Genomic DNA, 24,507 nt, shown 5'->3' on the forward strand with positions numbered 1-24,507 from the left:
AAAAAAATTATATTTTAAATATATAATTAAATTTATATATTTAAATATTAAAATAAAATATAATAATATAATTAAATATATATTATATTATATTAGTTTAAAATTTAAAATTAAAAATATTTTATTATTAAAAAATCTTTTAAAAATATTTAAAATATTATAAAAGAAATTTATTAAAATTAATAAATAATAATATAAATAATAATAAAAATAAAAAGTTAAAAAAATAAAAAATTATATAAAAATATACTTATAAATAAATAATAATAAAAAGTATAAGTATATTATTAATAATAATAATAATAATTTAAAAAAAATAAACTTAAATTTTATTAATTATAAAAGCAAAAACTTTAAAAAAAAATTAAAAAAAAAGTTTAATAGTAAATATAATTATTATAATAAGCTTAATTATAAAAAAAAAAAATATTATATAAAAAAAAATAATTTTTTTTTTTTTTTTTAAATATTTACTTTAATTAAAAAAAATATAAGTTAATATTATATATAAAAACTCTTATATAAACTTAAATTAAATAACCTGTTATAATAATAATTATATTATTTATAAAAGTAATAAAAAGAAATTAAATTATTATTTTAAAAAACCTTAAATAATTAAAAAATTTAAAAAAATAAGAATTAATATAATAAAATTTTAAAATAAATCTTATAATTATTATATTTTTAATAACTATTATAAATATAATATTTATAATTTAAAAAATATAAAATATAAATACTTAAAATATTTAAAATATAAATATAAAATTAAATAATAATATAATATAAATACTATAATAAAACTTTTTAAAAAAGAAAAAATAAAAATTAAAATTTATATTAAATTACTTAAATACTTAAAATATAAGCTTATAAAACTTAATTTAAATTATAATTTAAAATAGTAAATAAATAAAATAATTATAAAAAAACTAGCTAATAAAAAAACTAATAAATATTAAAATATATAAAAGTACTTATTATATAACTTTATTAATATATATTATAAATACTTAAAATATATTTATTATAAATATAAGATTTATAAATATAATTATAAAATTATAATAATAAAAAAAAAAAAAATCTTTAAACTTTTTAATTTTAAAATAAAATAAAAATATAATATAAAAAAATAATTCCTTATAAAATAATACTTAAAAAAAATAATAAAAATATTTAATAATAATATTAATAATTATAAAAGCCTTAGTTTAAGTTTAATTAAAGGATTTTAATATAAATATTATAAAAATAATAATACATAATATATTACTATTGCTTTTATTTTTTAAATTATTTAAAATATAAATATAAAAAATATTATTATTATAATTTTAAAAAATAAATTTATAATTACTTTTAAAAAAATATAAAATAATAAAATATATTAAACTATTACTCTTATAATAATAGGATAATAAAATAAAATTTTTAAATTAAACCTTATAAAACTTATAATATTTTTAAAATATTTAAAAAAATAATAAGTATAATTTATAAAAGTTAAAATAATTTTAAAATATATAAATATAAATTTTATAAAAAAAATTATATTATATATTTATATAAAAATTAAAATTACTAATTAATATAATATAAATAATACTTTTATAAATTATATAAAATATATTATAAATATATAAAATATAACTTTTATAAATTTTATAAATTAAAATATAATTATATTAAAAAAATATAAAAAAAAGTATAAATAATATATTTTAAATAATAACTTATATATAAAATTAATTTTAAAAAAGTATAAAAAAAAATTATAATAAAGTAAATAATATAAGAAACTTTAATTAATAAAATTATTAATTATTTTAATAATAATTATAAGAATTTAAATTAATAAAAATATAATAAAATATATTATTAAATGTATATTTTTAATAAATTTAAAAATTAGTATAAAACTTTTTATTATAAAAAACTAGAAAAATATATAATTATATATTTTATAAATTATAAAATAAAATATTATAAAATCTATAAAAAAGAAATTAATTAATTTTATTAAATTACTAATAAATTAGTTTAATAAAGTTATAATTTTAAAAATTATATAAATAAAAATTAAAAAAATATAACTTTAATTAAAATATGTTATTAAATAATTAAAAAATAAAATTAGTATTTAAAATATAAATAATACTTAAAATATTAAAGAAAATTATAATAAAAAAGTTATTTAAATAAAATTATTATTAATATAATTAAAATACTTAAAAGAAAAAAGCTTTTTTTTATAAGATAATTATATAATAAATTAGTTAAGATTTATATAAATAATAATATAAATTATAATTTTACTATTAATAATTTAATAATTAAACTCTAGTTATTATAATTTATTAAAGTAAAACTAATACTTATTTTTAATATTATTAATTTAAATATTAAAATTAAAATTAATATAAAAACTAATTACTTTCTTATATTTATTATTAAATATATTAAAAAAATTTAATTTAATATTATAATATTTAATAACTATAATATTATATTTAAAAACTATTAGCTTTATTAAAATAACTTATTAAAAATTATAAAATAATTTTATTTATAATAACTTTAGTTTATTAACAGATTTAAACTAATATTTAAAAAATAATTTTATAATAATTATAGTAAATATATAAATTAATATTATAAATAATTTTAATTTAATATTAAATTAAATTTAAAATAATTTTATTTTATATTTTATTATTTTTATATATTTTAATTGTAACTAATTTACCTAGTAAAATATTAAAAAAGCTAATATTAGAAAATAAACAGGGATATTTAATTATTAGCTACAGTGTCCTGCTTTTTTAAATGCTATTTACACCAGCTTAGATACTTGATAAGCCGTCCCTTAATATACACATGTCGCCGAATACTAACTTAGCGAAAGCAAGGATCACAATCGGCAGCAATCATGCTATTTATTACAACCACTTGTTTATATTCTACGTGGATGCAATCTACGTTCTAAGATCGTTACGTATCTGTATCTCTGGGGAGCTATGTGGGAGGGCGGTAGTCCTTTTTGTAGCCGGCTCTTGGAATTTTCTAAGCGGAATGGAACTGGGAAATGCCTAACATTCTACTATTTTATCGTTGATTGATATGGTGTGGAGAAAGAGTAGTTAATGTTCGAAATTCCCCGCACGGTATAAAGTCTTCCCATCGTAGGCGACAATATATACAGATTATTACAATATCTGTCGCAAAGAATTCAGCATTTTTCACCCTTTGAGAGTGGAAAAAGACCGCACACCGAGATGGGTGCTTTAGTCTCAACCAGGTTGCCTTTGTTCCAATTCATGCCCCATCTTCTCAACATATTCTGAACCATTTCCCCAACTTGACAAGACTGTTGACATTATTATTCCATTGAAGGCGCCTATTATTCCGTTCTTAGTCATTCTTGCAATTCTATCCATTTTCATATTTCCATTTCCAGGACCACAATTATGTTATAACATGTGATATTAGTAGGCGAAAGTGGAGCACCAGGAGCGAGATAAACGATGGCCCTCGGGATAATCGTATAACCCTCCCATATTCTTCCGGCGCTATACCCCGCCCAACCTCCTGGGTTGCAACCCTGCGATTTCTTCAATTTCTTACCACTATAATGCCGCGATTGCGGGGTTCCCAGAGATTGTCGGCGTCGCTCGATGCAACCGAGCACGGACGAATACAAATCTAACAGTTCTGTGTCAATCTCGTGATTCATTCCGCCGAGTAGTTGCTACCGTTGTAAGCTACTCTATGAGAACTCATTTCACAACCGATTGTCACTGTGGGGAAGCAAACATCTCATATGCAGAGGCCGCGGAGGATAGAGCTACTATATGTCATTGGATAGATCAACAGCTAGCCTGATAGTCTGGAGAATTTTACTCAAGTATTTAAATTGAGAGACGTGCTGTGTTGATGAAGCCTACCCCAAGGTGCTTTTGCCAACTGCTCACCGGCCTGCCCTATATTTTGACAATGAAGTCAACAGTTTTATTTCTTTATATACCATTTCAAACCTTCCTCTCGGCATTTGACTATTGCTCATCAACTGACTGACCCCTTGATGGTTTCACAAATCCACCTGTTGCCGCTCGGCCAAAATTCCGATACTGGCACGTGTGATGTCCTTCACACTCGAAACCTGTATGTACTGACGTACCTAGGCTACCGGACGCGATTGTACAAGCGTCACAAGTAATCGAGGACATCCATTCCATCCATGATATCGGGGGAGGGGGGATAGAATTTCTTGGTTATTACAACTACGGTTTGGGAGATCCATCTGACTTGCCGTCGGACTGGTCGATCTATGGCTTCGGTACCACAGCATTCAAGTTGCTCTTCCAATCAGCTCTCAATGCTACGGGTAAGCCCGGTCTCGATTTCGACTTCGCTCTAGGAGCCAACCAAGGCCAAGGCGTCCCATCCAAGCCTCAAACACCTGGGCTTGTGAAAGAGTTAGTGTATGGCACTGCAAATATCCAAGCCGGTGATACATTTAACGGGAAATTACCCGCACCTTTTCTTAACCCTAATTTTCTCACTGGTTTCATGAACCTTCCGGAACAATGGGCAAGCAGCGAACCACGCGCTGTTGTGCTGCACAACTGGATTATCGTATCAACCTGACCGAGTGTTTCTGCCAAAGTGTCTTGAATGAAACCAGCCTCATGGATCTTAGCGATCAGGTAAAGAATGGCAGCATTAACTGGACTGCCCCTCCGGGGAATTGCACTTGGATTCTCTTTGCTTTCTATAAACGGTACACCAACGAGCGAAGTTGCATCGGTGGGCTGGGACCCTTGACGGTGATTGGCAACGGGTCATGGATGGTTGATCACTTCAGCGCTGAGGGTGCGCAAAGAACGACTGACTTCTGGGATCAGAATATTTTCAATGACAAGCTCACCAAATCTGCGGTGGAAAGATACGGAACGTACTGTGAGCTCGCCTCGCCCCTTAACTTGCAAACTATCGTCGCTAACAGTGAGAAGCCTGGGAAGACAGCATGGAAATGCAAGCAGCGCTCTGGTGGACTCCTGGGCTTGCAGATAAATTTGAAACGGTGCACGGCTATAGTCTTGCCCCGTATCTTCCGGTTGTGTTTCACGCAAGCAACGCATGGAATGGTTATCTACCGCCATATAACGACACATATACCTTTGGGTCGGTCTATCCGACTGATGGAGGCAAGTACGCACAAGACTATCGAACAATTCTCAACCAGGGGTATCAAGAATATCTTGAGCACTACCATAACTGGGCAAGCTCTTACAACCTGAGCCACTCTTGTCAGCCTGCATATAATCTACCTCTTAACATGGTGAGAATCAAGCGAGTGTGGTTTATGTATGAAAATGCGGATTTTGACTGAATAAAGGCTGCCGATGTACCCAAAGTCGACGCTCCAGAGCTTGAGTCCCTTGGATTCAATGACGATGTGGATTTATACCGCCAATTCACAGGCGCAGCACACTTAGCTGACCGTTCATTATTTCGACCGAAGTTGGAGCAGTGCAAATAGGAGCCTACGCCCTGACAGTGCCTCAATTGCTATTACTGTTCAAGAACGGCTAGACGGCAGGAGTCAATAAGATGGTCGTACTCGGCTTCCCTTACGGGGGCGATTACAACGGAACAACATGGCCAGGGTTCACAACGTTTGCGTACTCCTATACAGAAATGTGGGGACCTCGTCAACCTGCTTGGTCGCATTTCAACGACACTTTCTTGTATACCTCCAGAAACAACTGGGCCCTTCAAGTAGGCGTTCCAAGAATTGACCTAGCATTTCATTACTGGAGCGACCCCTGGAAGGCGACAGATATTTATGATGGGTATGATCTCAACGCAGCAGGTAAGAGAGTGCACCCAACCTCCATCCGGGCCAGACCTAACTTTATTTTAAGGATATACCCATGAATATCTTGGGCCGGAAAACCTGATTTCAGCACAAGCGAATGTCAGCGACGGTCTTTTAGCCCCTGACGGGCCGTCTTATAAAACTTTAGTACTGTACAACCAAGTATATATCACTCCGGCCGCGTCGGCTCGACTCCTTGAGTTTGCAAGCAAGGGCCTCCCCATCTTCGTTGTAGGAAGTATTCCTAACAAAACCGTCGGTGCTTCTGGGCAGTCTGTCGTCTCGGAGAATATGGCCAACCTCATGACACAATACTCCAACGTCCAAGTCCTACCAACAACAGAGTTCTCTCCTTCAACTGTTTTACCGGAGTCATTCCAAGAACGCATATTAAGTCGAAGGATGCAAAAGTCAACTTTACACTTCTGGAGGTCGGACAAGACTAGTGATCTCGAGCTCTTAAGCAATTATTGATAACTATAAATAAATAACTCTTGTCGTAAATATATTATAATATACTAGTAATATCTCTAAAGGCATATTTGTAGATTAAGCAGTGTTAAAAAATTGTTAAACAGAAAGCAGGAAATTTATTATTAAATACTATTCTGTAATAGTATTGCATTTATTTCTCCTATACCTAATACAGGGTGTTTCTGTAAATAAGATATAGTACGATTTAGAATCCACTGGCCGTTCTGGATTGCTAATTTTTGAAGAAGCCTCCGTGTTCGTGCCTTCATGCTAGGCTTGGTGCTATATATATATATAATGCAAGTTGGCCCTAAATTACCACCTTCCATACCGAGTTCGGCTGTTGGGTGACCAGTGGACGACTGGATAGAGTGCATTCTCTCAGCGCACCAGACAGCGAGAGGAATAACTTCTTCTTGTATGAATTTGATACCTGCGACTTTCTTACTTTGGTCTTCAACCGCAAATGGAAGCAGCTCAATCAATATCCGAAAACACAAGATATGAAGCAGATCCATGCAGCTGCTGTAGTGATTCCAAGTTCCAACCTTTATTTTCTGAGAATCCGTTAAAAGAATGCTCAGAGCCTTGCTGATAATAACCCCATGTTCACGGAGAAGCGACAAAATTTCTGAATTATGCTCCCGTGACCAGAATTCGATGTCACCTTTATGGGCGTGAAACTTTAAGCATTGAGACATTACTTCGTTTTTAAATGCAACCCTCGCTTGGTATCCGTCAGAAACGTTTAAAAATGGTGTCGTAGCATGGATCTGAGAGCTGCAAGCAGACGCACGGCCCCGTTGATATTCTAAAGTCGACCGAGCGAACGTTGGAAGAAAACCGAGGATAAGTTCAAAATTCTGAAATTGATGATCGATTTCATCCATCTTTTGAACTGAGTTAGATCGAGACACAAATAATGAATGCGACGAACTGGGCTCTGCGTTCCTTATCGACTCAACTATTCTTTTGCCGCTTTCAAGGTGTGACATCGCCGCGCAACTATTAAGGCGTAACAGTTCAATGAGTATGAAGGCAATACAGCAAGTGAGAATCGGTTTGCTGCGTTGCAGACCACACGAAAAATGTTCTTGTAGTGCTTGAATAGCTTTAGAATACTGCTGTGTAAAGAAGAGCTCCACCTTATCATCCGCGGGCCATATGGTTGAAGGCGATTCGTATCGTCCACGGCTCAATTTGTGTAAATAATATGCAGCACCAATGGCAATGAACGTATGTTTCACTGCCGTATCAAAATGGCACAATTGTGGCGCAGTCTGCGTCCAGAACAGTGAGTCTTGGCAGATATGTATAGCTAGCCCACGCTCTGTCGCACGCATCCAGCCGAAATAGAAACGTTTCTCATCTTCTGTGCCGTCAATACCCACAGATGGTTGCTGGATTAGGTACATGGAATCAAGAGGTCTTCCCCGAGGTCTTCGACAAAGTATTTGCTTCGAACCAGTCTTTCGAATTGGGCACGCATAGCCATCGCAAGTTCTATTCGTAATCATGCAGTTGTTGCAGTTTGGCTTGGTCTCATCACACTTCACCCTTCGTATCCTGCAGCATGCGCATTAGTAATAACATCGGTACAGGGATGTTTAATAACAGGCCATCTTACTTGCTATTTCTTGTTAGCTATAGCGACATGACGGGTAATAGATTCACTAACCATGTGATACATCCGGTTCTGACTTTAGACTTTCTCATCTTCCCTTTACCGTCGTCTTTCAGACTAGATTGGCACAACGCTGAATCTTCCGGCCTATGTGCTCTCTCAGGAGTTGATGTGAGGCGTACTACTTCCATACTGTTGGCTAAGTTGAGATTGGTTTGAAGCAGGGTTGTAAAATTAGTTTTTCGTTTTTCGTTTTTAGTTTCGTTACTAAAGATTAATGTAGTTTTTAGTTACTAAAAAATAAAATTAGTTTTTTATTTTTTATATATAAAAAACTAATTTCATTTTTTATATATAAAAAAATTAATAATGAAATAAAATTCGTTTTTTATATAAAAAAACTAATTTTATTTTTAATATGTGAAGAAATTAGTAATAAAATAAATTTCATTTTATTATTAAATTCGTTTTTTATTATTAAATTTATTTTTTATATATAAAATAATTTATAAGCTAGAAAATAAATATATAAAAAATAATAATATAAAATAAATAAAATAAAAGCTTTTTATAATAATATTAAAAATTAAAATTAGTAACTAATTTACTAATAAAAATTAAAATTAGTTTTTTAATAATTAATTTGCCAATAAAAAATTAATGCTAATAAAAAACGAAATTCGTTTTATTTTTTATTTTTTCGTTTTTAATAACTAATCTGCTAATAAAAAACTAATACTAATAAAAAATGAAAAACGAAAACGAAATTAGTTTTGTTACTAAGAAATTCGTTTTTAGTAATGAAATTAGTAACGAATTTACAACCCTGGTTTGAAGTATTCGCCCAAGCATGTCTTGGCCACGAACTGGCCTGGTGATACCATTAGCTTCGCTTAAACCCCGGCGTATCTTCTCGGAATAAGTACATGTATACGCTATGTCACGACTCGCCCAATCGATCATAGTCCCCACAATCACAATCTTGGTTGCGCAGGGACCGCTCCATTTCTGCATTATCTTCTACAGTGGTACCCTGTATCTCTAAATGTACGTGTGAAGGCCATGGTGCAGTAAGAGAACGACGACGCTTCGTCGGAGACCGCTAGGGAAGGCTTGCTCGTTCTGAAAGACTGGTTCATACTTTCAGCATCTCTGTTAAGATAGGTTGCCAATTCTCTATCTGTAAGAGAGCATTGAAATTTGCCCAATTTCTTGGCGACTCAATGAGAGAGACGAACTACGAAGTTCGGCATAAATCTGTTGGCAAACCTTTGCACGTCCTCCTTGTGGTTTGCAATAGCCTTTTCAAATCAGATTCCCTAGCTATTACGGGACGTGCAATAGGTGACTCGAGCCACAATCAGGATGACATATGGGTCAATGAGAGAATCTCCAAAAAACGACCGACAAGCGCTATGCAGTAAACGCAATCGTAGATAGAGTGTCTCAAAGCACTTGCTCTTTTTATAGCTAGTTTAGAGTCTGAAGCAAAGTGGCCTAAGTCAATTCATCAAAGGTATATCAACCAAAATCAAAAGAGAAGACTGAATATTGATAATGTTTGCTACGAGAAGCAAAGCCGAGTCGAATCTGGCAGACAGATCACTGCCACAAAGAGGCCTGAAGACATCAATGACGGGCAATATATAACCTGACCAGGTACCTATGTGTGCAACACTCACCCTTAGATTGTACCCTGAGGCTCTGCCCACAATATTCACCAGCGTCTCCAGCACAAACCAGGTCACAACCACCCCTCGCATCGAACGCTTCATTGTATACAGTGTGTTGCCGATGTAGCATTGTGAATCAAACTCGAGACTCGCGCAACGGAAATTGTTATCTGCAGAAAAAGCGACACATCTCTCCACTGTCATACCTATTGTTGAGGTCGAGTCGCTTTTACTGTTGACGACCAAGAGGCAAGCCTGTAGTAAGTTAATAAAGCACCTCGGATGCATGGAATCGCCGCCGAATGGAACAATAATAGGTGTTGAAAGAATAAACGATGTTGGTGTCATGATGGATGAAATTGCCATGGTAGAAAATGTTGTTGTATTTGTGGATAAGCTTATCGTAGAGTTTGCTGATGTGGAAGACGCCTTGGCTGTTGTCACGATAGCCAGAGGACGTATTCATGTAAGGGAAACAGAAGACTGACTGGTAAAGGATATCTTGGCGGATATAAATGAGATTGTTATGGGCGTCGTGACAGGTATGGCTGATAAGAGCGTTGAAGCCATCACCGTCGGTCAACATAGACCTCACCGGTAGGCCTCCAAAGAGATAGGTAGGAGTGAACTGAGCCGCCGCTTTTGGAGCAAAATCTTTGTTTCCGTCAGTGTAGTGGAAGCTGGTCTAATTCGTATGTTCCACAGAGGTCGTATTACAACTGATGAATGGCTTGCCGACAACAACAAGCTGCGAACTCTGCGAACTTGCCACTATTCCCAAACGCAGACGACAAGATGTTAGCCACATTGGGATTCTAATATCTAGATTCAAGCAACAATATGTAAGCAGTGATTATATTTGAGCTGTGAGAGATTTCCAGCAAAGACTGTCGCCACAAGCGAGTTATTTATACAGGGCGACAAACTAGACAGACCCCAGCGTTAACAAATTCGAATATAACACATTGAGCCAATTGATGACAAACACTTCAGGTTGCGGGCGTGCCTAAAGACAACACATCCTCCATCTTGACGACATCCACAAACTTTGGTAGAACTTTTGTCATGAGAACTTCGTGGATAGCAGGATCGTCGTCAATAATTGCCTCTTCGACTAGGCTGATGTCAAAATCGAGATCAGCACCAGCTCTGGCCGAGCCCAGGATACTTCCCATAGTCGTCAGCCCGACTAAGATGATATGACGAATGCCCCTGGCGCGAAGGTACGCCAAGAGATCCGACGAGGCAAAGCAATTTGGCTGTAGTTTGCCCAGGACAATCTCGTCTTTAGTACCCCATCCAGACGGCGGAGTGAGGGTCGCTGGGATGCCAAAGTCAGGGTGGTGGGGGTCCGCGGAGGTTTTACTGAAGAAACCGCTTGCTTCGAGCTTGGAGACCCATTTCGCGAGCTTGTTGTACGGGCTCACGAAGGCGTTCGAGTTAAGGTTGAATGGGAGAGCGTGATGTATGATGAGTGGAACATCGTCGTACAAGCTTGCAGGATCTGCCTTGCTGGCCCTGCTCCTCGCGGCTTGATCCCGGAAGAAGTCGAGGATGGTCTGGATACGGGACAGATATGCTGCCTGGACATGACTTGGGAATCGGGATAAAATTTACACCTGGACATCAGAGAGAAGCAGACCTGTCCTGGGTAGTGAGATGGAACCGGAGAACGGCGAGGACATGGCTATGTGGATAGATAGAAAAGATTTTCGACGTAGAAGCGCAGGGGTAGCAAGTGACTGTGCACGATAGTCTATAGCTTTCCATTTATATCTCCACCTAAGGATTCTCTGCCGGAATTTGCTCCAGTGTGTTTTTCACCAACATGTCACAGAAGTGTCTATAGTGGTGGTTGTTATTGTTTACGTTAGTTTTGCACAATTCTATGAGTTTATAGCTATAGACTGACGTTACGGCGCTGAAATAACAATACTTTTATCAAAAAGGGAGATTGATATGACCCAGCAAACTTATGACGGCTGACGTAGGGCAGGGCTCATAAGCACCAAGCATCAGTAGCACGTAGCTGAAGACCTAGTTCGCGGATTTTCCGAGTTCAGGCCCGGCCCGACGCTCCAATACCAAGCTACCGAAAGTTTGCGGGTGGCTGATGCAGAGAGTCAATGTGTTACAGTACAAAAGATACTGTACCATATCAATAGTCTCGTCGGCCGTCTTTAAGCGTGCCTAGTTGTAAGTGCGTTGATGCAAGCGCTAACGGATGATCCTGGAGCCTGGTAACTTGCCTAAATAAGCTACAATCAGATTCGGGATTTCCGCAATCTTGGGCTTCACGGTGGGTCTCAGCGGGATATACATCCAACCCCGGAACCACTGTGAACCGATGTGGTCGTTAATCGAAAACAAACAAACAAACCGGAACCAATGTGAGTGGTATACATGCCTAGTGTAATTTGTTTGATTTAAATGCCTATTAAGCCATTGATGAGAACGAAGGATTTATCAGCATAGAGTAACCATTCTCTCGGCGGCTAGTGTTGAAACATTGTTAGTGCTTCCTCCTGATCTGGTCCCCGCATAGTAACTGCAGCTTCTGCGAGACTTGGCTGCAACGGCGCTCCTATAAATAGTCACACAGCACCTTGGTGATGCCTTTCAAGCCACTGGTGAGTATATCGGTGTTACTTGCCAGCCCGGAACATGAACCAGCTAGGCGGTGCTATATGTAAGGCTTTTCAAGGGTATGGAGTAACATTAGGTTGCTAGCTCTCGCGATCTCGCGCTCACCGCATGCATAGAAGGGAGCTCGACGCTGATTAATGGGAGCTTCCTCTTGAGTCCACAAGTTTAAATGCGATAAACCTAGGCTAAAAGGCAGCAAATGCATCAAATTCAAGAAAAAGTCTGTCCGGGTTAACATCCGAAGACTTTTCTGCCGGGAGCTAGCCGGATTGGTCCCAGAGTCGCGGCTCCTTAGCCATTCTGAGACTCTACCATTTCATTTCTGTTAATCTAAAGACATGTTGGAAACAGGAAAGGTGAGCACAGTGTTCAATCGACATACTAAGACGTAAGTGTCCAAGTGTTTGATTGAGCCGGGCTCAACTTCCCCGACATGGTGTAAGAGACTCCAGCCCATCCGTTTGAGTGAAATACCTGCCTCCTGCACGCCGACAAGACTGACAGCTGGACTCTTTCTCATGCGTTTTCATCTGCAGGGTCGTCAGTCTTCCACCATGTCCCACTCCATCAATCTCGAGCTCATGCAGTCTCTGCCCACCAACGGAGCAAGGGCTGCTGGCGTCTTTACCATTGAAGATAGAATTTATCTCGCCGTTCCGCAACTTGCTAGAGATATTCCCGGCGGCCTAGTCGGGATAAATGCTGGCAATAGTAACATCCCCCTGGTCATCTACTCACTCGACGAGGATAAGTTCGTAGAGTTTCAGGAACTAGATGTGCCTGGGGGCGAAGACGCCGAGTTTTTTGTAATTGAAAAGCGAAGGTTCCTCGCCACAGCTAGTCTACGGTCTGGCAGCGACCCGTACAATCTCGATGTCGAGTCGATCATCTTCGAGTGGACAGGCTCATCTTTTGTTGAGTTTCAGCGCATCCGCACTTTCGCAGCCAAGCAGTGGCGTTATTTTCGTGTCGAAGGCAGACACTTTCTTGCTCTCGCTCAAGGTGCAGATATTCCAGGTGTCTTAGCCTCCTCGTCGGCGTACTCCACCATCTTTGAATGGAATAGCTCAAACTTTCAGCCCTTTCAGACAGTCCCATCGAAATGGGGATACAATTGGGTGCATTTTAACCTCGATGGCAGTGACTTCTTGGGATATGCTGACCATGTTGAGCCATCTATCCTGCTAAAGTGGGACAACGGTAAATTCGTCCATCACCAAGTCCTAGATGGATCTGCTGGAAGGGCCTTTTGCTTCTTTAGCGCTGGCCGAAGCAGTTTCCTCGCTTTCGCGCGATTGTTCTCTGAGAGCGTAGTCTACCGCTGGGATGGTGACCACTTCGTTCTCCATCAAGAGCTTGAAGGCGTTGGCGGGAGAGAGTTTGCTGTCCTACAGCAGGGATCAGAGCAATTCTTGGTCCTAGTCAGGTTCATGACCGGCTCCCAGCAGGATCCTGTGGTGGCTCTAGACTCTGCCATCTACCGAGTGACAGAAGACGGATTAGCGCTGGCCTGCAAGATCCCAACTAGAGGGGCTACAGACGTCTCTGTATTTGCTCACAAGAACTGCAACTACACCGTTATAACAGAGAGCCTCAACTCGGATATTACATTTCGGACAGACACACACGTATACCGAGTCAACGTCAGCGACCCGCCATCTTCAAGCTCAGATACCGGGCTAGGATTCCAGTCCCTCGAATTCCAAAAAATGTTTAGCACATACACAGCAAGTCCGACAAGCATTGGCTCTAAACTCGCCAAGGTTGTCATGGCGAAGAATGCGGATCTTCCACTGTTGGTAGCCACTAGTTTCGATATGATTATCTACCCTGGTGGTGGTCACACGCCGTCCTTTACCAACTTTCGAGTCGGAGCGCGTGGCTTCAAGGAGCTTGCAGCTACATCACACTTGGGTCCGGCTCTGGCATCCCTCGTCAAAATGAATGAGCTGGGAGCTCCTGTGGCACTACTGAACAAGCTAGGGACAGAACTTCTGGCAGACTGCGAGGCGTCGAGAGCTGCCAACTCTGAGAGTCTCTGGACAAACCGCATCAAAGTGGAAGCATTCGCAGGCAGAGAGGCTGCTATAGCATTCATGATTGACTACGCATTAGGTTTGACAATTCGCTTTTTAAAGAACGTGCTGGAAGATCCATCCAAGCTTACCGACACTTATCTGCGGCAAAACTATCTTAACGCGACAAACGATGAACTCGGAGCCACCATCCCCTTTAACGCTGTCATGATTGCCACGTTCTTTCTTGTTGGGCTCGATATCTCGTATAGGGTCCGTAAGTGGATAAAGCAGTATAATATCGACTGGACTAAGGCCATGGTTCTCGTCACGGGCAAACAGGGCCGTGCAACCTCCGGTGTGACCTTGAGCACCAACTCTGTGGCCCAAATGATCCTCGAGGCGTCTGATTTGAACCTATCAGCCGAGAGACTATACATTGCTCCCCACGGCGCAGTGCCCGTCCTGACAAGCGAAACGACCGCAGCAGAACTATTCACATACGAGTCTACCTTTAGGCAGCTCTGGAACTCGCTTTATGGGGTCAGCGAGCTCGGAGAAACCATGTTTAGCGGCTACGCGAGCTACAAGCCTATCGCGAACAGCCAGCCCAGAATCAGCGTAAACACAGCCACTGTATCTGAGCTTCCCAAGATTCGAGATACAAACGACTGGCTGTCAATGACGACTCGGCTGAGAATCGTTCTCGAGGATGCGCGCCAGCTGCTCTCCGGTTGCGTGACTGACTATGCTGCAGAGCAACTTCGCGTGGTCGACTCCGATATCACTCGGGTTGTGGTGCCTGGTCTTGATGGCTTTCAGTACAACAGCAAGCAAAAAGGCTTTAGATCTCCCCCAGGGCCATCCGACAACGTGAAAGGCGCATATTTGAACACACTCTGGACGCCTGATCTTCCTTTACCCATACAGAAAGTAACCGTCGACGGGGGAGAGATAGCGTACAGAGAGTCTGGCCCCCGAGACAGAAGCACGATACTATGGGTTCCCGGTCTACCGCTTGACAGTCGATTCTGGACTTGCCAGCACCATCAATTTGCTGACTCATTCCATAATATCTACATTGACATGCGCGGTTACGGCCACTCATCCAAACTCCCTCCAGGGACATCTGACGTAACCCAGCTCTACTGTGACGACATATTAGCAGTTCTTAAGGCACTGGGTATCAACAATGCACACCTTGTCGGCTTTGCTTCCGCTGGACACGTTGCCTTACGCTTCTCCGCCCAGAATCCGGCCTACGTCAATCGCCTTGTGCTGATGAACGCAAGCCCCCGCTTTTTGAAAGACGAAGGCTCGGCAGACTATGATTTTGGCTTCTCCCAATCTTATATTCAGAACCACTTTGTGGCAGCGGCACACTCCTCAAACGGGCTAAGAACACTGACAGAGAAGATTCTTGATCCTTCCCTAGTCTTCCAAGAGCTCTCAGAGGACGAAAGGGCCATTATCATACCCTGGATGCGGGAGATGAGCTACATGGCCGGTATTGAAACGCTGTGTGGCTTCTTTGAGCATATTGTCAACGATGATGATCGCTCCCTCGTCTCAAAAGTCAAGGCCAAGACGCTTCTGCTTGCCTCCTCATTGGGTAAGGAGGTACCAACGCCCACAGCTATATATCTAAGACAGCATCTCCCGAATGCCACGCTGGTAGAGGTTCCAGATTCAGATCACTTTTTCCCCGTGACCCGCCCTACTGCGGTGAATCAGCTCATCATGTCGTTCCTTGGTCACGAGTAGAGACATGCTGACAGCATCGGCGTAGATTGACGCAGGACAACAAGAAAGCTCTCACGTGCCATGACATTAGGGTCTTGGAGTATGGTGAAACACCAACTAGCCTAGACCATTTCTTTAGATTTATCTCATATCTCAAATAAGTGAACCTCATGATCACAATAAACTATGTTTGACACATTTCGAACCCTAGAATTAAACCTTTTATCTTGAATAATAATCTGAAGGGTATTGGGAGGCTGTTTCTCTACCATTAAGTCATAAATTGGTTCCTGGTTCGATATCTGGCACAAAGACGAATCAGCCGTGAAAGTCACCACACAACATATGCAGGTCTGTTACAGCTATGAAGCATAATATGTTATGTTTTGATGCTATTCACACGCCTGAAATGCCAGGAATTAGCGGCCAGGTGCAGTCAACAGATGCTACCAGGCTGTTACGTTACTCATTCAGCCTCAGGTTGAGTGTTTGAAGTGAGATCACTCTTCAGCAACTACGCGTATAAAACGCTTAGAAAATCCATGTTCACTGCTCTTTTAAAGTCTGAGCATTGAGCAATTGAACCATGTTGGCTGTTTCATACCGGATGATTCACGTGGCCACAACTCATGTTAGTGCGCCTAAATGTTGTCACCGGCGTAACCACATGGCGTAGCCCGACATGATACAGGAGTTGCTAGATGACATGTACCTATAGACACATATGCGGTCCATCGGGGAGCTTGCACAAGCCTATGTTCAAATCTTACGCTGGCACTGGAGAAGAGCTAGGCACAACTGAATGCTATGGGTATAATGGTGGATTCAACTGTTGGTCGCTAGAGCACTACTGTATCGGTACTACTTGCGACTAGGGTTATGTTACAATTGAAGGAAGTGAATGCAAGTGAACGGTTACCGTCTAGGGATAATGCTCACTTACATAGGTAGAAACAAGGAAGTATTATATTATGTATACCATTCTCTACTCTCATTCAACGAATAAATAACCAGTTAAAATTGAGGGCGTTATGCCGTCTTCATATGATAAGGGAAGACCTTTGATCTAAACTCGAAGAATGAGTTGTATATAGTGACTCCAATTAGATATATTGCGTTTTTAAAGCTGCGTTCTGAGAATCATAACCAAGACAATAGCACAAGATTAAAGTACTATACAAGGATGAGAACCTGCCAACTAGGCCCGGTCCCTAGCGGCAAACAAATAAACACGATCTACAATTCATTTAATAGGAAGGTGTGTAGCCTCACAATCAAGTGGAGTCTTAATAGCTTTTTACATACGGAGTACGATAGAAGCGGTTGAGACCACATCCATCTGTCAAATTGGCACACGTTAGCCTCCCCTGCCACGCCTACCACATCCCCTACTCTTTGCCTTATCTCTCGGTTTGTGATCTCTTCTTCAAGCGAACTTCTTACTTAACTTCAATAATTGGCTTACTAGAAGATTATGCAAGACAGAGCAGCTAGAGAATTTATGCGACACAACCAATCATATCGGTTACATTAAACGCCACAAAATTGAACCCAGGTCTTAGACACGGCACCGGGTATGAGCGATTTAATTGGTTCAGAGTAATGTTATATTCTAGCGTAGGGTTACCGCACCCACCAGTTTCGTCTCTAATCAATCCAAGCATTGTATTCACAGCGGCAGGTAAGAACGAGCTATAGCCGGGCGATTGGCAATGCTCAATAGGTTAGTAGTTGCACGGTAAAGAGCTTAGCCACAGCGGAACTCTTTCCGGTTATGTGGGATTTTCAGTTCTAGGGTTTTATGCGACACGGCCAATCAAAACCCCGGTTCGAAGTGTACTTCTTACCGCGGATATCACGGTGCCAGCCTTACCTCTGCCCAACAGCGTTCACTAGAGATCCCCACTTAGCTCTTCCGGCTGCCGTTACGCCAACTGTACTCTCAGCTGTACAGTTATTCTGATTCCGTCCCATAATATTATGAGACAATTATCTGCTCAAACAGCCCGAAAGTTTTATAAACTATTCAACGTAGTCAATGTGCTAATGGTGGGCCATGAACCTAGTGGGACGTCTGATATCAATGGATTGAGGTCTGCTCCGCAAAAATTGCAATCCAGAATTGGGAAGCAGAACAAATGAAAGATTTTAAGGGTTTATCAGAAATATTCAATCCTGTATGTCGGATTTCCTCTTGTAGCAATTTCATAGACTGGCGAAGGAAGCTAAATTATCTGGAAATGCCAAATGTGTGGAATTCATCACACATATATGCTCTGTTCTATTCAATTGGTGGAATTAATCAAAGATAAATCCCCAGAAGGCTAAACCATTTATTGCCAGCCAGGATGCACATACGCTGAGTACTGAGCGCTGAAGTACCACAATTGTGAGTTTCAGTAACAGAGCAGTTACGACATCCCAATCTAATGCTGCTTGCGGCAGGAGGACCGATTTAGTGCTTATTCATCAAGTCTGCGCTGACTGGTTGGAATTATCTTGAAGTATGGCTCCATAGGACTTCTTCAATAGCAGTTTAAGCTTGGATTTATAAGGTGGGCCAAATAGAAGCACTTAAAAATGTTCACCCCGCAGTATTTATAGCAATAGATCTTGTTTACCTTATTGTAAGAGTGAGTTTGAGTTCGAGTCTATAAGTATAATTAATCTATATTTAGTGATTAAGCTCTCTAGACTTAATCATTTAAGCTGACTTGGGACTTGACTCTTTCATTAATGTTAGCTCCCACACCTTCATAATCTTTACTTTCACCACGCACTATATCCCACCCAGAATCTCCTCTAACTCTGTCTTGGTGAATTGTATGACCACTCTGATCTTTAAATCGATCCAGATATCAAGAGGGCATATGCTTGAGCTCGACTACAGCTCTCGGCTAAGCTCACCATCTGTGCTTATTTTTGGGGTTTTGGTTTCGTGTCGCACAACTCACGGGGCCGTTACGGTGGAAGCCCTTGTGTTATAGTCGCGATAGTTACCTTGGCCCAACGGTTGCATATACGCAGTAAATTTGAATTGCAACAATACCCCCATTGCAACCTTCTCAACCCTATTGCACTGTATTCGAGAGGTCTGCGAAACATTCGACGCTGGCTTTGTGAGTGCCGAGTCCGCTCCTACCCTGTAATTAAACCCTTCTTCTGTCTCGCCTTATGGTTTCGGGGTGAGATCCTGTTGCTCGATGCTGCTAGACGAGACATACTCGTCGTTGCTCTTTTATATCTTTCTATCGCTCTACTTCTTTACCAGCTCGTCGATCACAAGTCCCTTTTCCGTATAGGAGAGCAGTTAGGTTCTTGCCCCTCAGCAGTGTCCAACTGAGGATACCAACATCTTTCATAAATGACGATGGACCTACCGGCATGTTCAGCTAAACGAAGAGCGCGAGCAGCAAGGACACCGCTAGCTTGCGAATCATGTCGCATAGGGAAGACAAAGTGCAATGGATTCGATCCGTGCTCCCGATGCAAACGTGCGTGGCCAGACTCGTTTATGCATCATTGTGCGTCCATCCGCTATGCTAACAGGACGCAGGTCGTGGCGATGAGTGCAGATACAGCACTGCGTGAGTTTTGCCCTCTCGCATCTATAAGGTTACAGCGCAGGTTGAATTCTTTTTGGCAGGATGAGTTTTACTCACCATACATTTCTATAGCCACTATCAACACAATAGTGAGGTATTGGCTGGTGTGCTGATGCCAGCAGCTCTGTCCCCCAACATCACTCTATTACCGTCAAGCGATCTATCCCAGCTGCTCTTGGCATCTACCCACCAGACTGCATCTTTGAGAACACCATATGATACCTTCTCGCCACCAAGCACAGCTTCAGAAGTCAACACGTCACTCCCCCCCCTAGACCCTGCTGTCGGCTACTTTCCATCCCTTTTGACCGACAACCTTGCTATGGAACCGAAAAACAATATCGAATTCTACGGATTTCCGTCCATAATGCAATTGCTTTGTCTTGTTCAAGCACAAATTCATGAAGAATCACCCGGCGCTGACGCCGAGGAAGCCCTGATCTCGTTTCTCTATAGTGCGGCAGATGGCGGACCCAGATCTAGGAGCCCGCTAACGCAACCCTCAGAATCGACAAACAAAAACATACTTCAGGGTTGCTGTCCCGACGGCGCGTGCTCCTTTGACGGCGCGAAACAAATACTGATAGAATATTTTGACGGCATACACTACACGCAGCCCTTTTTGAACCAAGGCTCATTCATGGCTCGGTGCCAGCTCATGTGGAATCACGGTCCTAGTTCCGTCAGCACAGCATTCAGAGCTCTCTACTTGGGCGTGTTATCTCTGAGTGTACTAGTTAGACCACCCAGACGAGACGGCTATGTTGACGCCCACAACACCCACAACCGGTATAAGTGTAGTCGAAGACTGTTTCAAGGGGCACACAACCTCATTGTTAACCTCAGCCAATCTACTGAATTGGAAACCGTGCAGTGCTTCTTCTTCCTGGCCAAGATTTGCCAGCAAGAGCAGGATCTCCACACTGCATATCTCTTTGCAGGACAAGCGGTTCGTGCCGCTCTTGCCATGGGACTCAATAGGCGTCCAGTCTATCGAGCCCAGATGGCGGATGCTGGGACATATAGAGAGCATATACGAACGTGGTGGACCCTATATGCTCTTGATGTAGAGCTAAGCGTATTCCTGGGCCGTCCAGACTCCCTCGGCGATGAGAGATATCATACTTGTCCCATGCCGCGGGCAATTCCAATTGATAGGCAGGAGAATAGCGAAATGCCATCTGATGCGCCAGAGGTTGGTATCATAGGAGACTTGACTCGACTGTATAGTATCGCCCGCCGTGAAGCTCCGAATCTTAGCCGACATACGTGGGAGGGAGATAATGGTTCTTTCTCTGAGAAGGCGAAGCAATTGGACAGAGCTTTGGACACTTGGCTCGATAGTATTCCTCGCCAGTTTCGACCTGGGATGCAAGACAGACACATGGATCTGATTGAACTTGCTAAGCAGGCTCATTATACAAGCAAGCAAAAGCTCTTCCTTGGCATGGGTATGTGACTTTTCCGTCTTCTTGGTTGATCAGCGGCGAGTTAACTGAAACCGCTTTGTAGCCTACTATTCTGTAAGGATGATACTACTTACTCCTTACGGCAGCATTCACTCTAGCGAAGGTTCCGAGATGCAGTCATATCAAGCAGACGGAACAGGGTCTTCCTTCAGCGAACCAGCCTTACAGATGATTCATTTCATTTACCACTCCTGCTGTCAACACGAATTTCTCCGGTACTGGTGAGAACGCATGATATGCACATCTACCTCTAGTGCTGGATAGATTAAGCTGACTGCTTCTTATTAGGTGGTGCAATGCCATTTACACTACGATGGCTGCTTGCCTTCTCCTTGCCACATCAGCTTGCCGACGAAAAATACAATGCAAGGCTGGATGGCACAAGGGGATCCAAAAGGCATTAGACATCTTGAAAGTCATGGAAGGAAACGTTGTCCTGCAAAAGACTACCAGGCTCCTGCAGGAACATTATGATAAAGCGAAAACTACGTTAGGACTGGAGGCTATAACAGGGTTCCATCAGGGCGACTCACCTGAAGAGTTTGCACACAGCCAGGCTGGTGAGATGCAGCAACTTCCTTCTCTAAACATGTCACAATGGCAGTTTATAAATGATATTCTTTGAGTATTGCTATTCCAACTGTACATTTTACTTAAACAATAGTTCTATTTAACAACATAATCATGTTCTATTATGTTCTGCAACCGTCATAGCCGCCTAATCAATATATATTTAGATTATATATAAACTAACCTGTTATTAAATCTATAGCATTCGGCTCCATTTACCCATCTTGACAACCGGCCTCGCAATGTCATAGCCATTGCGCAGCCCGCCATGCCGCCAACCATGGTAATCAAGGTTGTCGAGTGGGACCCCTTCGTTTGGGGCACCAGCTTCTGCAGCCGAGCTCGATCTACTTATTTAATTACACAGCTAAGAGAATTTGTCTATTTTATTGACTTATTAAAAATCTTTACCCCGAGATAGAATTATTCGGAATTCTATTTGAGGTTAGTAATTTCTCCTACAAATAGGTGGAAATAAGAACTATAATCTTATTCGATGCTACATATATTACATAAATTACTTTGGGTTCTCACGCTGCATTATTGAAGCACAAACTACTGGGGGTTATTTGCAATTTGTGATTCATGACTTTATCACGTTTACTGGATTTCTGCGCAGGTATATCTTCTATAACCTAATTGCTATAATACTTCTTAGATACCGTACGTAGCAATTGCATTGGCGCTCTTCCTATTGGTATACAAGGTAACATTCGTAGCTTTCTATAGCCGTCCATCTGCTGATAAAGAATAAGGTCCCTTAATATCAGTCCGAGCTTGAATAAACGTGGAAATGAGCGCCAGTGACGAACGGATCTGAACGCGGATCATACTGCTCGACGCCTTCGATAGGTGCGTACTTGTGAATGAGGTAGCACATATTATTATAGGCTCTGCAAAAAAAATAAGCAAGTCGTCATGACTCCACGTAGACACGCGATAGCTCTTAGGATGAAGTTGGAAAGGAGAGTCTGCTTACGTCTTTCTTCTGATACTTCCAGGCCGCATAGCTGAGTAGTTGATAGCGACTTTGATGCTGTATAGTCTGTTCCTGTCATCGAATTCCTCGACAGGCTCCGCAGCCGGAAAGCGCCTCAGATAGTGAGCCATATAGGTCTTTGAGCGAAAGAAGGTGTTCCTAGACAAGGACTTTGTAAGCAAGCTGCCCATCAAGCATGGTAATTAGAGCGTCTGGGGGGAGTGGAAAAACGCACAATTCACTTCTCCAATTTCCGAACTCCATCTCGTTGTGCGCAAAGTAGGAGCTGGCATCATATATAACGCTGTCGCCTGTCTCCATGTCGATACCTCTATTTCCCTCCCACAAGTCGCCATGGATCAGGCACGGCTTTACAGGCTCATCGCTGCCGCTCTGGCGCAGATTACCCAGTAGCCGCGGAATCACGGCGTCACCCATCTGGCGGACAGCAAGCTCGAGTTCGGGCCAAGGCTCGTTTACTTCGGCGTCGAGGCTGCAGGCATGCAGGAAGAGGTTGCGGAAGAAGTCGACCCATTTGCTCTCCCAAGTGACACGGTGCGGGATGTTTCCGTCGTAGGTTGTGACAGGGAAGCCGAATTTGCCGGTGGGTGACTGGCTGTTCTTGTGCAGCTCGGCGAGTTTGCCCATCAGGTCCTCAGGGTCCGGCGCAGTCGTCACGTCCATGTCGACGAACTGGGAGAGGTAGAAGTAGGTGTCTGGGCTTTGAACTTTATAACGTCCATAGCCATATGGGGTGGGGATGAAGTCAGGTATGACACTGTAAATCATCTTTGACGATACGTGCTCGCCTCCAAGCATCAGACGACCATGCTCTCCGTAAGCAACCTGGACACAAAGATATTCTCAGAGTCAGTTGTATAACGCAAAGTAATTTATCAGTAAATGCTAAGAGATGAAAATTTCATTTTTCTGACTCGGCTCAGCTTTCATACCTTGAGAAAGAAGCGCTGGATGGACCCGTCGGCTCCCTGAGCCGTCACTCTCCCAGTCACGGTCCACGCACTGGTGCCAAAACTCTCGACTGAGGTGAAGGTGACATCTTTGGGTAGGGCTAAATGCGAGGAGGTGTCAGCGATGGCTTGTCTACTATAATAGCACTCAAGGGGAAATAGAAAATGTGCTCGTACCCTCGATGACTGCCTCATCGAAAGGGAACACTCCGTCGAGCTCGGACAGGATATTCTGAATCAACGGGGCTTGTATAATCCCCTCGGTTCGATTTTGTAGCCCAGACTTGCGAATCAAAGAGTATGTGAGCATTGGATTGCCCGGATGAGTTGATGGCAGAGGTGGATTGTCGTGGAGTTTACCTCGACTTCATGTTGATCTAACACGGTGCGCTCAGCAAGTCCCGAGTCCTGGGCGGCATTGGGCTGTTCCACGATAGAGGGCGCCATTCTATCAGTTGACACAAAGACCCAAGATGGCTTGGGGTTCTTCCAACATCGATAAGAAAAGGACTTGGCTCAGTGCTATTAATTCCGCGGGACATGCCTACCATCTAAATCCTCGCGGTGCAGTGCGCATTGTCAGATTGCCGGGGTGTTGTCATGTCGACCCCGCTCAGGATCTGAGTATATGCATGGGTGTGAATGAGGGGCTGAAGAAGATGGTGATGTGCTATATGATATGAGTGGCTCAAGCGCGTGACTGACGATGCATAAACATCCTATTTTGTTCCCGGAGTCGGGCAAACTACAGTGGTGTACGTCTGACACTTACTGTTCCGGCATAGTACAGTAGTGCGCATTTTCAGCCTCATATTCAGGCCTGTCAGGTAGAATAATAATGGCGCATCGGC

At 41.2% G+C, this 24,507-nt stretch overlaps 6 protein-coding genes across 6 annotated transcripts; 3 read left to right on the forward strand and 3 right to left on the reverse strand.

Annotated features, from left to right (window-relative positions):
- Positions 1-4,592: 4,592 nt before the first annotated feature.
- On the forward strand, positions 4,593-6,361 carry GGI43DRAFT_387721 (uncharacterized protein; the record flags this gene model as incomplete). The annotated part of the gene is made up of 5 exons (XM_083203973.1): positions 4,593-4,965; positions 5,019-5,347; positions 5,405-5,464; positions 5,602-5,881; positions 5,934-6,361. 5 exons carry the CDS (start codon positions 4,593-4,595, stop codon positions 6,359-6,361), a joined length of 1,470 nt encoding a protein of 489 aa, XP_083056282.1.
- Positions 6,362-6,424: 63 nt separating this feature from the next.
- On the reverse strand, positions 6,425-8,236 carry GGI43DRAFT_416076 (Zn(II)2Cys6 transcription factor domain-containing protein). Its single transcript, XM_083207230.1, has 2 exons — positions 8,042-8,236; positions 6,425-7,932 (listed from the first exon to the last, which is right to left on the reverse strand). Exons 1-2 carry the CDS (start codon positions 8,174-8,176, stop codon positions 6,484-6,486), a joined length of 1,584 nt encoding a protein of 527 aa, XP_083056283.1. The 5' UTR covers positions 8,177-8,236; the 3' UTR covers positions 6,425-6,483.
- A 2,411-nt stretch (positions 8,237-10,647) lies between these two features.
- Positions 10,648-11,343, reverse strand: GGI43DRAFT_387722 (cysteine hydrolase family protein; the record flags this gene model as incomplete). The annotated part of the gene is made up of 2 exons (XM_083203974.1): positions 10,648-11,217; positions 11,278-11,343. The coding sequence occupies 2 exons, from the start codon at positions 11,341-11,343 to the stop codon at positions 10,648-10,650; spliced, it is 636 nt and encodes a 211-aa protein (XP_083056284.1).
- Positions 11,344-12,858: 1,515 nt separating this feature from the next.
- On the forward strand, positions 12,859-16,083 carry GGI43DRAFT_387723 (uncharacterized protein; the record flags this gene model as incomplete). The annotated part of the gene is made up of 1 exon (XM_083203975.1): positions 12,859-16,083. The coding sequence occupies one exon, from the start codon at positions 12,859-12,861 to the stop codon at positions 16,081-16,083; it is 3,225 nt and encodes a 1,074-aa protein (XP_083056285.1).
- Positions 16,084-19,526: 3,443 nt separating this feature from the next.
- GGI43DRAFT_430649 (fungal specific transcription factor domain-containing protein) lies at positions 19,527-21,761 on the forward strand (the record flags this gene model as incomplete). The annotated part of the gene is made up of 5 exons (XM_083209284.1): positions 19,527-19,556; positions 19,619-19,677; positions 19,740-21,118; positions 21,180-21,357; positions 21,425-21,761. 5 exons carry the CDS (start codon positions 19,527-19,529, stop codon positions 21,759-21,761), a joined length of 1,983 nt encoding a protein of 660 aa, XP_083056286.1.
- Positions 21,762-22,265: 504 nt separating this feature from the next.
- Positions 22,266-24,412, reverse strand: GGI43DRAFT_416081 (Fructosamine kinase domain-containing protein). The gene is made up of 5 exons (XM_083207231.1): positions 23,834-24,412; positions 23,639-23,757; positions 22,921-23,531; positions 22,686-22,844; positions 22,266-22,599 (listed from the first exon to the last, which is right to left on the reverse strand). Exons 1-5 carry the CDS (start codon positions 23,964-23,966, stop codon positions 22,473-22,475), a joined length of 1,149 nt encoding a protein of 382 aa, XP_083056287.1. The 5' UTR covers positions 23,967-24,412; the 3' UTR covers positions 22,266-22,472.
- Between the last annotated feature and the right edge of the window lie 95 nt (positions 24,413-24,507).

Source organism: Trichoderma evansii (genome assembly GCF_050947405.1).
Source record: "Trichoderma evansii strain SZMC 28006 chromosome Unknown GGI43scaffold_27, whole genome shotgun sequence".
Taxonomy (NCBI): Eukaryota; Fungi; Ascomycota; class Sordariomycetes; order Hypocreales; family Hypocreaceae; genus Trichoderma; species Trichoderma evansii.